We start from the raw sequence: 13,309 nt of genomic DNA, 5'->3' as shown, positions 1-13,309 counted from the left end.
TATGTGCTTTACAAAGGAGAACTAGACCAAAATGCTATAGTCAAAGCAATCCTCTCAAGTATTACCACCTAGGAATCACTTTCTTGTGTGTTAGATATTTTTAAAACAAACAAAATACTACTTTGGGTTCTTCCCAAAGCTAAAAGTGAGGGCGGTGTAAGGGCAGGAACAATCACCTGCTTTAGGGTTATAATGCACTTAAGACTGTTTGGAATTCTTACAAGTGATGTCACCTATGCTTCCCTGGAATGGTTTAAGTGCCTTTGGTAGGATCACCTATAAACTCTCAGACCAGGACTTCTAAGAGTGAAAGGGGCACTAACTTCCTGAGGCTCAGGACAACAGGCATAAAGGGGACCGGTCCTGATTCAACCAGGATGAAAGGCCCCTCTCTCACTTTAGAAGAGGCAAAGCTCTGCTCAGTTCTAGTATGCCATCTCTAATTCATGGGTTTTAAACAGAAGGAAAAAGTGACACGTTAGCTTAGATAAAAATCTGTTAAACTTTCAGATTATTTGTGAATGTAAACATGAAGTGACACGACTAAGTATTTCACTAACTAGGTTTTTTTCTTAGTAATTTACAAGCACAAATGACCATTTACTTTGGTCATAATGAGGCTATGATATATTAAACTTCTATCCAAATAATGTAGATTAAAGACTTTAAAAATTGACCACATATGTACAACAGATTATTTAAGAGTCAAGTAGAAAAATGAGGTCAAAAAACAAACTTTATTTATATAGGGATAATAAGGATATTAATAACTGAAATATTGAATAATTAAGCTTTGGATTGACTAGAAGTCCATGATTCACAAAGACTATTTTATGGAAGCAGTATAAAACTACATTTGGTTATTTTTCTCAGTTCTCTGGTATTCTTCAAGCTTGCAAAGATTCAAACACTTTAATGATAGCTTGTTGAACAGCAATAAAATGAGATGATGTCCTTAGAAGTCAGTCTCTCACAAAAAAGACGTTATATCCAAGTTCTATCAAAGCCCCAGCCAGTAAGGCCCATAAAGGAATGAAGACATAGGACAGATTCATGGTAGTAAACTGTTCCAGTTTAGCACAGAGTGCAAGGCAGAAGGCTAATTTAAGTAACATTGCAATGAGGTACCAGGCTTTTTTTTTTATATTGTGTGATCCATGTCGAGGGTCAAAGCCAGACTTACATCGCCCAGCCATTTTCACAATCAGCATGACAAGAAGGATAGTATCAAATATCCAGACTGGAATAAAAATGAGGAACCAGTTCCAAGGTGCCTTCTCATCCAGTTTCAACACCAACATGATCAAGAAGAGTAATGTGAAAAGCCAGGTGAGTAGTACTCTCTGAGCCAAGGACATTCTCATTTAAACAGTTTAAAGAAGCTGTTGCAGAGTCGAAAAAAGGGAAATACACCCTAAGAGAAGGAAAAAAAGTCAGGATTGTTTCGATACCAGAAAAAAAAAAAAATCACTTCCATTCCTGGTGAACAAAGCTGGCTCTTCCCCACTCACAGATTTCCTATTTTTGATAACATTCTATTATTTTTCCTTTCAAATTCCATTAAAATTTGTAGCCACCTTTGACAACGTTACATTCATCATTCCCTATAGCCCATGACAAAATGCAATAAAACTTGTAGTATATCAACTGGGCATGAGCTCTATTCAAAATGTCTCAAGAATAGTCTGGTCCTTGTCATTGCTGTCACTCAAGTCCAGGTACTCATGACTTTATTCCTGTACCTCAAGGATATTCTTATATTCTTTTTTGTACATCTGTACATCCAAAATTTCACCTAATTTCAACATATACTAAGAAAAAGCATTAAAAAATCAATGTACTGAAAAAAGAGGAAGTGGTATTAGGTCAAGGGAGGAGAGTTTTAATAAAGAGGGAACGGTTAACAAAAATTCAGATATTAAATAGAATTCTGATTCTAAGGAGATCACTGGGCTAAATAATATAGAACACATTGATAATACTGGATTTTCACATAGTTTAGCCTATACTTTTTTTTAATAAAACTTTCTCACTGAAATTCTTACAAATACCAATTTTCTTAGTCTGAATTTTTTTTTTTAATTTTTATTTATTTATGATAGTCACACAGAGAGAGAGAGAGCGAGGCAGAGACATAGGCAGAGGGAGAAGCAGGCTCCATGCACCAGGAGCCCGATGTGGGATTCGATCCTGGGTCTCCAGGATCGCGCCCTGAGCCAAAGGCAGGTGCTAAACCGCTGTGCCACCCAGGGATCCCAGTCTGAATTTTTCTTTTTACAACTCACTATTTTTTGGTTTGTGGTATAGATCCTGACTTTTTTACTACTTCCTATCCAATCATCAAGACCATTTAAACTTCTGACATTTTGTTATTAGATGCTAAATTATTCGATAATTACAGCCCTTTCTTTTTTCTTTCTCTCTCCCTTTCTTTCTTCCTTCTCTTTTTCCTTCTCAAGTAAGCTCTATACCCAATTTGGGGCTTGAACTCAGGCATCTGAGATCAGGAGTCACATGCTCAACCAACTGAGCCAGCCTGGCAGACCAAAGCTATTTCTTATATCCCTAAAATATAAGATCTGTCATATATCTATCTAAGATATAGATCTGTCTTATTGATCTATATTTGTTTTGCACTAGTACCATATGACTGTGATTAGATATGTTCTAGGATGTACTCTAATATCTGAAAGGCCTACAACCCACCTACTCATGGATTTCTTCTCCAGAATATTTTGCCCTTTCCTTTTTTTTTCCCCCACGCTAAAATCACTATTCTTAAAAACTTAGGATTTTGATTGGAACACTTTAATCTATAAAACTTTAGTATAAGCATTTATTTAGTCTTCACATACAGGATGACAGTATTGTCTATACTTGTTCAAGCTTTTTATATTAACCTTGTGACCACTTGGAAAAAGGGTAAGTAGAATGGAAATCAGAAGCCAGACTGTATGCAGTTGAGTGAGGGGTTAAAGAAGATAACAAAATGTAAACAGTTGACAACATTTTATTCCTCTGAAATACCTGGAGAAGATAAAGGACAAGACAAAGAATGAGATTGAGAAAGGGCCAATAAGAAATTTTTCAGTAAAGGAAGAATCTGAATATGATTATAAACGGAGGGAAATAAGCCACAAAAGAGTGATAGATTGAGAGGACATTTGATGAAAAGAGGAAAAGATCAGAAGGTGGTGGGACAGCAAAAGCATGAGGGGTAGGATTACAAATGCAGGAATATGAGAAACAAGGAAAAAGCAAAGAAACAGGCTAGATGAATAAAATGCCCTAGATTAGCATGTTTAATTATATTTTAAAACTAACTCTGATATATCCTTTGATACACCTCTACTACTTCCAACAGTGGGGCAAGAGCATGTATCTGTTTTGCTGTAACAGTGATGTCCTGGGGACCTCCTAACTCCCCCTTTCCCCTTACGCCCATCTGCTAGTATTCATTTACTTAGCTGGCAGATCGGGATGCTTCATACTGCAGTATGAAAAGCGGAGGCTTTTGCTCCCAGGAAGGCATTTTCTCCAGGTCTCCTTTCCTGACCAAAGGCTGCCATGGTGGCATAGGAGGCTGAATTTGGAAGAAGAGGTATGAGGGGTGTGTACTGATTATTAACTACAAACGGATTTCATGTTGTAAATCAAGTTTACTCCATCCCGATCTCCAAACTACCTGGCCATTTTTGTGAACCTTCAAAAAGTCTATGATAATACACTTGTTTAAGCACAACTTTTCCATCAGTAACTGGATGAGTCGGGGTTTATTTTTTTCGCATATGGGACTGAGTAAGCAACTGGTCAGAGAAAGGGTTGCTGCAATCAATCAACACAGGTACTTCAGGGTCGCAGATGGAAGGACACGCAGGCTTGTGGCTTCAAGTTTCAAAATGCGGGATGCAACAAATTTCTGTATGAAGCACTACTACACTGACATTTAAGTGATGCCGGAAGAAGCCTGGATGCTGGGCTACACCACCCATTTTACTCCTTTATTCACAAATCGTCATTAATTGCAGTAATTGTATTTGTTGCCTACTACTATTACTATCGCTCTTTCTCGGGGGGGGGGCGGGGGGGACTGCATACTCCAACAAAACAAAAATTTGCTCTGCTTTAAAGCCCTGTTTGAGGTGATGCCTTCTGGCCTGGAAGATCGTTTAGTTCATATGCTTCCTCACTGCCAAAATCTTCTGCACCGTCTCAAACTGGAAATCAGAAGGGCTGTGCCCAGAGGGCCAGCATCTATCACCTGCGTGTGCGCTCATTACCTTGCCCACGGTGCTCGCCACACCATGTCCACTGCTTCTCTCGCTAGGGCCGGTGCTCTCCCAAATAAACGCCCCTCGTCCCAAAGGCCAGGGACAGTTCTGCTCATGAGCCTGCAACCCAACTCCTCTGAACAAGGAGTCGCTTTCGGGCGGGCCCTGCTGCGACAGCCTTGGCCAAGTTCACCTTCCTTCCGAGGAGGATGCTGCTCACACCCGATAGGGCCTTGGGGTCTGTGTCCCCCACTGCGCTCGCCCCCGACCGGGCCCCGGAGCTGTGGGAGCTGCGCGGTTTCCTGCCCTCGGGAGCCCGGCGCCCAGCAGGTGCCGGCGGGGGCGCGGCGGGGCCCGGAGCACCGCGGGGCCGGGGCCGGGGCGCCGGGGGCAGCGCACTCGCGACGCAGCCGGCCCGGGGCGCCCGGACTCACCTGGCAGCGCCGCCGGCCGGAGAGCGGGGAGGGCCGCGGAGACCAGAAAGCTCGCCAGTTTGGATCCTCGGCCTTTTCCACCCTTTCTCCTCCATTAAATCCAGAGCCCGTCACATGATAACCAAGAGAGAGATCTCAGTTCCGCCTCGCCGGGGCAGCGCGGCGGCGGCTCCGGGCTCCAGCTCGGGCCATGCCCACATCCGGGGCGGGGCCTCAGCGCCCCCAGGCCCGCCCCCTCTCTCTATAGGCAGAGACGGTGCCAATCCGGGTTCAGAGGCCCTTCGCCTTGTGCTAATTGGGCCGTTTGGCCACACTGCGAACCAACCGACCTTTCCTGACGTTCGGGTTTGTCAAAAAGGCGGCTGTAAAAGGCGGCACTAGGCCCGCCCCCCTCCCGCCACGGGCTAGGAGCCCCGTCAGTCTCAGCGCCGCCCGGAGGGCCCGTGGCCCCATTGGTCGCCCCCACGCCAATCAGGCCGCCGGCCCCGCCCCCGCGGGCGCCCCGCCCCTCCCGCCCGCCCCGCCCGCGCGCCGAGACTGCGGGCTCCGGCGCAAACCCCGCGGGAGAGGGGGTGGGGCGGCGGCCGTGGAGGAGCGCGCCCGCCGGCAGCCTCGTCGCGACCGCTCCGGCTCCCGCAGCGGCGGCGGCGCTCGCCTCGGAGCCTCCCGCGCGCTCCCCAGCCGCCTCCTAGCGGCGCGGCGCCCGCTCCTCCGGTAAGAGCCGGCATCGCCTCCGCGCCCGGGCGGGCCGTGGCCGGTCTCTGGCTTCTGACAGACCCCGGGGCGGCAGCGGGACGAGGGGGCAGAGCGGCGGGCGGGACGCAGGCGGGGGCTGCGGGGCCGCGGGGCCGGCGCGTCGCCCTCCCCCGCGGGCGACTCCCCGGGCGGCCGCTGGCACCTGCGCGCGGGCTCCGCCGCGGTCGCCTCCCATCCTCGGACCGCTGCAGCGGCTCAGCCTCCCGGCTCCGGGCGCGCGCCGTCCTCGAGCCTCGAGGGGGTCGGGCCGAAGCCCCCCGCGCCCCGCGCCCCGCGCCGCCGCCTCCTGGGCTCCCTCCCCCGGCGCGGGGCTGGGGGCGCGGCGGGCGCGGGGCTGGGGGCGGGGGGCCGAGCCGCGGCGGCCGGGGGACCACGCAGGGTCTCGGCCGCGCTGTGCGACGCGCGCGGACTGCGGCGCCGGTGCCGCCAGCCTCCCGGGCCGGGACCACCCCGCCGCCCGCCGCCCGCCGGACCCGCCTCGTCCCCGGCCGGCCGCTGCGGACAAGCCAGTTCTGGTGTGGCTCCCCGAGTCCCGACTTCCAAACTCAACACCTCCTTCTCTAACTTTGGAGATCATTCTGTCACTGGTCCATCACTCTTTATTTTTAGCCTAACCAAAAAAACAAAAAAAAAAGAAAGAAAGAAAAAGAAAAGGGAACTGCTTTATATCATCCTATGCCGACTAGGCAGTGCAGACTCTGAAACATCTATTAATCCAAGTATTGGCATACCAAGCTCTGTTCAGATTCGTGAATTAGTCCCTATTTTGTGATGCACACTTGCTCTCTCTGTTTATGGCATCTCCTGCTTACCTTGAGGTTTTTGTTGTTGTTGTTAATTGGATGCTTTGATTTTACAGTTTTTGGTTAGCTTTAGGATTTTTCTTTGTTTCTCCACACACACACACACACACACACACACACACACCGCGCATCCCCGAGACTTTGCGTTTAGTCATAGTATTTGCTCTTGTTTGTAGAGTTCATGTTTTTCTTTTTTTAATCGTTTCCTCCCAAATTGGATTTTCTCATAACATTTTTAAAGTTGGAAGGGGGAATTCTGAGAATTTGGAAACGATGCGCTTTAGCCTAAAGTGCTGTAAAATAGCAGAACAATTTGAAATCCTAACTTCTTGGAGTCGACATTGCTAAGTTTAGGAGAAGGCAGGGGGTGTCCCCGGCCAGCTGTAGTTCCAGAGGGAAGGAATCCAGAGGTCTGGGGAGAATGAGCCGCGCCGCTGACACCAGACCCAGGGTGGTTCCAGGAAAATTTCTTGCTGGGAAAATAGCCTGCCTCCCACACAGGTTAGTTGTGTGCATGCATCAAATACTGTTAAGTTCGGTCCTAGTAAGGTAGGAAGTGTCTTTTCTAATTTTTTTTTTTTTTACCACTTTCTGATATGGAATGAAAATGTAGTAAGAGAAAAAAGTATGACGTACAGTGGGGGCACTCTTGTATAGTTAAACCTCCCAGCATAGACTTTGAGTCCCAACTGGCAATGGACGGTTGGCCCTAAAAATCAGGTAGCTGCCCTGAGCAATTTTTATTTGATTATTATTTTTTAAAATATGTATCTATTTATTTTAAGTAAGCTCTACACCCAACGTGGGGCTTGAACTCAACAACGCGGAGATCAAGATCACATGCTCTGGTGACTGAGCCAGCCAGGCATCCTGGCCTGAGCAATTTTATTTTATTTTTTTGGCTCAAACAGTTTTTACGCTAGCCCATTTAATACAAAATTGCAAGGAATTTGTAATTAAAAAGGCTACACTAGACTAAGCCAAAGAAAATTTAGAATGGCATGTAGAAAAAATGGGGATCGAAAAATTATTTGGATTGCTTCCATCCCATCTTGTTTAATCTTTATAAAGCTGTGAGATATGAACTGTGATTACGGTTCTGTTTTATAGATGAGTTAACCAAAGCCTAGCTTAACTCATTTGTTCAAGACTTCTCAGCTCATAATTGGTGGAGGTGGGATTCAAAGCGAGGCAATCTGATTACAAAGCCTCCATTCTCAGCCAGTATGCTTTACCACCACAGGGCTTCTTAGAGACTGGGTGCAAGGAGACTAATCAGTGGAAAATAATGCTGCAAAATCATAAACAGAATGAGGATATTATACATATTCAGTAACACTTTGAGTCACTGTATATAGACACTGTTGAGTATTGCTGGGGGCGTAAGGATGGTGTCACCTTTCTTGTCTTTAGTAAGGGAGAGAAACAAATAAGGATAATATAACACAATATATACTATAAGAGAGTGCCATAGAGTCTGTAATTTAATGCAAGAGAATTTGGTTGAAGTTTAGACACACTGGCATTTGAATTCCTGGTTGGCTTTGTTCCCTTTAACATGATAGTAAACCTTTTTTCAGCTGCAGTTTTCTTATCTATCCATTAAGTGGAGAGGATGTTACTTCAGAGGGGAGTATTAAGCATTAAATAGAATATGTAAAGTCCTGGCACACTGGTAAGCCCTGAATGAAGAAGACTGAATAATATTCAGAGACAGTGGAGAAGGGGTTGGAGGTGTAGCAGGAGCTATCACTGGAGCCCTAAAGGGTAAATAGTAGTTTTCATTGTTGGGGAAGGAAGGCATCTCACTCGGGTAGAACAGGATGCAGGGTCACAGACCAGGAATATGGATTGTTGAGGGAATAGCAAGTAATTGTAGCTTTGTGTAAAAAGTATTTGCGAAGGTCAAAATTTAAGTGGTAATTGTATATAAATGTGGCTCGTCAAGGTGACCACTACCGGGTTTTGGCAGTTGGAAATTGCATATTTAGGTATTAAAATTATAGGAAATTCTCAACAGTTTTGTGCAGTGTTACGCTTTTGTTTAATATTTACCTTTTAATACCTTTTAATTTTCCCCAGTGTCAGTTAAAACTTCTTTTCCAAATGTGTCCAGCTAAGCAGTTTCATCATTTCATTGCAGTATTTCATTCTAAGCTGTAAAGGAAGATTTACACCACTAGAGGCATTTGCACTTAATTTGTGGAATATATTTTGGGATTATTTATAAAAGAAGAATCTTGAAGTGACTTGACTTTCCTTAACCCCTGTACCTAGTATGTAGCCACACAGGGCTAATATTGCAAACTACGCTTTGTATATATATATATGTTGACTGTCTTTTCTGAATCCAAATTTGAGACATAACAGTGGGACAGAATGTTTTAAATTGGGGCTGTTCTTTAAAAATCTGAGAAAAAGTCCCATGTGTATGTCTTCCCTTCAGGTTAGCACAGAACCATAAATACTGTCATTGGATTTACAAATGTAGATCACTTCATGACCAGAATTATTTGGCTAAGTTGAAAATCTTACATGCCATTATAGGAAAGCTGCATTTTTATTCCAACTTGTTAGTCTCATACAAATCGCTAAAATGACACAAAATACAGAGATCAGATTTCACTTCAAAAAAACTGCTTCTTGGAACAGGTAGTTTCAGAGCACAAGGAAAGAAAATATGCTGGACTTCGTTCTGAGTAGTGAACAGGAACTGGGCAGGAAATGGCTGTGGCTGAACCCACTACCTGATAATAATCATAACATGATTGAATTTGACATTTAATGAGAGGAAGTAAAGGGGGGAAAATGTGCACTGTATGCAGCTTTCCAGTTTTAGAAACAGTAGGGGAAAAGGGCTGTTAAAAGTGTTTCTACAGAAATTTTGAAGATACGTAGTAGGCAGTCATATTTGTTGCATGAATGGCAGCACCTTTGTAAAACATTCAGTAAAAGGTCTGTTACAGATAGTAAAAAATTTATGAAAGTTATGCGGCACAAGTTTTGGTGTTCTACAGACCTAGATTCAAGTCTCAATTCTACAGTCCATCTTGTATGACTCTGGGCTTATGTAATCTTTCTGAGGTTCAGTTTTGTTTGATCATAAAATGGAGATACTTACTGTGCAAGATTTTGAAAATTCAGTGAGCTAATGTATGGAAAGCACTTGGCACATTGCCTGGTTTCTAAGACATGTTCAAAAAATGGTTGTTGCTGTTATTTGATTAAGTTGAACAGGTGTGTTTTTTATTTTATTTATTTATTTACTTTAGAGAGGTGGGGGGTGGTGCAGGGAGAGAGAGGTAGAGAGAGAATCTTAAGCAGGCTCTATGCTGGGTGTGGAGCCAGGCACAGGGCTCGGTTTCACAACCCTAAGATGGTGACCTGAGCTGAAATCAAGAGTTGGAGCCTTGACTGAGCCACCCAGGTGCCCCCGACAGTGTGTTTTCTAAAAAAATACAATTCTCTAATAGAGTAAGGAGAGCCAGAAAATGACAAGTAAAATCTTAAAAGGAGGCAATAGGATGTTATACAGGCAGCAGGCAGAGTTAAATAAAAAATTGAGTCATTGCAACCACATACAAAACAAGGGAAAAGATGAGAGGGCTTCATATTCTCACTGTTTTTTTCTGCAGGAAGTAGGTCAGACTCATTAAACCAAATAGAGTAAATAAATAAGATTTTACTATTCTATTTTTTTTTTTTTTAATGATAGTCACACACAGAGAGAGAGAGAGGCAGAGACACAGGCAGAGGGAGGAGCAGGCTCCATGCACCGGGAGCCCGATGTGGGACTCGATCCCTGGTCTCCAGGATCGCACCCCAAAGGCAGGCGCCAAACCGCTGCGCCACCCAGGGATCCCCAGATTTTACTATTCTAAATGACAACAAAAAGAATACTGAAATTGGGTCTCTTGTACTGTGAGTGAGTTTAGTATATACATGGAAAGGGGCTTTCTTTTCTCACATCCCTTAGCCACATTCTTATCTCTGAAATTCTTTTAACAGATAAAAATCATTAATTTTATAGTTCTAGAGAAGGCTTTAATTGCAAGTAATCCTGGGAGGTAGAGCAGGTTAATTTAACTACAAGTATTTGCTAAGTATTGATTCCCTATATCCCATTGCCTACAATATATCTTTTGGGTCCTGAATGTCTAAATGTATCAGGTATTGAAAATTAAACATATCTTCTTGTTCCCAAATCTGTTTCTTCTCTGTGTTCCCTATCCTAATGAGTAGTTCTTCTAGTGTTCAAGGCAAGCATCATAAAGCATCCTTACTCTTTCACTTTCTGTACCTTTCAGGTCAAGTCAGTCACTACATCTGGTCTCTCTCTTTACTAGCTGTCCATTTTCTAACCATGCCCTGCCCCAACTCCCACCTCTCATTGCCATTGACTTATTTCAGACATTCATCATTTTTTCCCCAGATTATTATCATTAGCCTCCTTGGTTTTAGTTAAGCTCGTATTAATCAGTTCTTGACACAGCTTCCTTCCAGAATGATGCTGCTGGATGCTAATGTAGTCATATTAAAATTATATCCTTAATGCTAGCACATGATGATAGTTAATAAATATTAGATCCCTCCATGTATGTTAAACTTAAGATAATACTGAATGACTTACATACCTATACCTAAGAGTTTTCTATACAGGAAAGGTTTTAACAACTATTTTAATTTCATTAATAGAGGGCTATTTAGTTTATTTCTTTGTTTTTTGAATGAGCATTAATAGTTTGTATCTTTTTTTTTAAAGATTTATTTATTTGAGAGAGAGAGAATGGGATGGGGAGGGGGGAGCAGAGGGAGAGGGGAGAGAGTCTTAAGCAGACACTTTGAGCACAGAGCCTGACTCAGGGCTCAGTCACATGACTGTGAGATCACTACTTGAGTTGAGACCCAAGAGTTGGATGCTTAAATGACTATTCCACCCAAGGGCCCCAATAGGTTATCTTTCAAAGAGTTTGTCTGTTTAATATAAATTGTTAAATTGGCATAAAATTGTTTGTAATATTCTCTTATTATCTTTTTAATATTTTAAAAAGATCTATAGCTATGTCCTTTCTCTCATTCCCGCTGTTAATTTGTGTATTTTTTTCATTTTTCCCTTTTCAGTTTGGTTAGAGGTTTGTCTGTTTTATTGATACTCAGAGGAGCAGCTCTTGGTTTTCTTCACTGATTTTTTTGTTCTCAATTTCATTGATTTCTATTCTTTATTATTTCCTTTCTGCTTGTTCACTTTGCATTTTATTTGCTTGAATCTTAAAAACTTAGCTCATTAATTTATTTTCTTCTGATATAAATGTTTAATGCTGTAAAATTTCCTTCTAAATAGTGCTTTGGCTGCATCCTATGAACTTTGCTATGGTGTATTTTCATTTTTATTCAGTTCAGAAATCCTTGCTGACTTTGTTATTTCTTCTTTGATTCCATTGGTTATAAATGAGTATGCATGTGGGATTTTTCAGGTATTGATTTCTGATTTAATTTCACTGTACTCAAGAGAATGTACATGGTAAGATTTGAATCATTTTAAATTTATTGAGACTTATTTTATGGCCAAGAATATGGTCTGCCTTGGTAAATGATTCATGTGCACTTGAAAAGAAAGTTGGGTGGAGTGAGCTATAAATGTCAGATCAAGTTGATTGATAGAATCAAGCAGTTTTTGAGAGAAGGGTATTGAAATCTCTGATTATACTTGTGGATTTGTCAATTTCTGCTTATACTTTTATCAGTTTCCCTTCGTATATTTTGAATTTCTGTTACTAAATTCATGCATATTTAGGATTGTTGTGATTTCTTGATGAATTGGATCCCTTTATCATTGTGAAATGGGTCTGTTTATTTCTGGTAATATGCTTTGCTTTACAATCTACTTTGTCAGTATTACCTCTCCAGCTTTCTTTTGATTGGTATTAGTTAGCATGGTGCATCCTTTTCCATCCTTTTGCTTTTCTCTATTTGTGTGTTTGTATTTGAAGTAGATTTCTGGTAGATAGCATATAGTTCCATCTTTGTGTGTTTTTTTTATCGAGTCTCCTTATCTTTGCTTTTTAATTTAGACCATTTATATTTAATATGATTATTGATATTGTTGGGTTTAACTCTATTATTTTGCTATTTGTGTCTTTTTTTTTTGTTCAATCTGTTTTTTTTTTATTTTTGCTTTTTGCCTTCTACTTTCTATTATTTGTTTTTTATGACTCCATCTTTAACCTATCACAGTCTAATTTTGGGTAAAATATCACTTCACATATTATATAACAACTTTATGACACTACAGTTCCATGTCTCTTTCTTATTCTTGTGTTGTTGTCATACATTTTAGTTCTACATGTGTTTAAATCCCACAATATATTTTTAGTTTTTTGGCTTTAAATGGTCAATTCTCTTAAGTGGATTTTTTTTTTTAATTTTTTTTTAAGTGGATTTAAGAATAATAGGAGAAAGGCTCTTATTTGTCCCATATTTGTTCCATTTTCAAGGCTCTTCATTCCTTTGAAATTCCTTTTCCATCTAGTATCACTTTCCTTCTGCCTGAATGATTTCCTTTATCATTTATTATAAGCTGAATTACTGCTGATGAATTCTTCCAGCTTTTATATGTCTGAAAAAAACCTTTTTTGGTATTTCAGTTTTCAAATACATTTTTTGCTAGCTATAAAATTCTAGTTGGACAGTTTTTTTCTTTCAGGACTTTGAAGATACGACTTTAATGATGCCCCACTATCTTCTCATTTGTATTTTTCTGACATGAAATCTACTATTTCCTTTATTTCTTTATACTGAAACTGTCTTTTTCTTTCTTCTGGCTACTTTTTTTTTTTTTTTAAAGATTTTTATTTATTTATTCATGGGCGACACAGAGAGAGAGACAGAGAGACACAGGCAGAGGGAAAAGCAGACTTCATGCAAGGGATCCTGACGTGGGACTTGATCCTGGGTCTCCAGAATCAGGCCCTGGGCTGAAGGCAGTGCTAAACCACTGAGCCACCCAGCCTGCCCTCTCTGGCTACTTTTATTTATTTTTTTATTA

The 13,309-nt window shown here is 42.0% G+C and overlaps 2 protein-coding genes across 4 annotated transcripts in view; one reads left to right on the top strand and one right to left on the bottom strand.

Moving 5' to 3' along the window:
• Nucleotides 1-718: 718 nt before the first annotated feature.
• TMEM60 (transmembrane protein 60) lies at nt 719-4,919 on the bottom strand. 3 transcript variants are annotated; one of them, XM_072791419.1, is made up of 3 exons: nt 4,706-4,919; nt 3,464-3,583; nt 719-1,414 (listed from the first exon to the last, which is right to left on the bottom strand). In XM_072791419.1, the coding sequence occupies exon 3, from the start codon at nt 1,362-1,364 to the stop codon at nt 963-965; it is 402 nt and encodes a 133-aa protein (XP_072647520.1). In that variant the 5' UTR covers nt 1,365-1,414; nt 3,464-3,583; nt 4,706-4,919; the 3' UTR covers nt 719-962. The 3 variants fall into 3 exon arrangements, with proteins under 3 accessions (XP_072647520.1, XP_072647519.1, XP_072647521.1); XM_072791418.1 differs by lacking the exon at nt 3,464-3,583 and having other exon boundaries at nt 4,706-4,916; XM_072791420.1 differs by lacking the exons at nt 3,464-3,583; nt 4,706-4,919 and adding an exon at nt 4,281-4,545.
• A 348-nt stretch (nt 4,920-5,267) lies between these two features.
• PHTF2 (putative homeodomain transcription factor 2) overlaps nt 5,268-13,309 on the top strand; it is a 113,077-nt gene continuing 105,035 nt past the window's right edge. The window contains exon 1 of the mRNA XM_072791405.1: nt 5,268-5,419. The gene's annotated coding sequence lies outside the window, so the exon portion shown is untranslated. The remainder of the gene's footprint in view (nt 5,420-13,309) is intronic.

Source organism: Canis lupus, chromosome 21 (assembly GCF_048164855.1).
Source record: "Canis lupus baileyi chromosome 21, mCanLup2.hap1, whole genome shotgun sequence".
Taxonomy (NCBI): Eukaryota; Metazoa; Chordata; class Mammalia; order Carnivora; family Canidae; genus Canis; species Canis lupus.
Note: the sequence above shows the minus strand (reverse complement) of the source record. Positions and strands in the feature narration are given on the sequence as shown.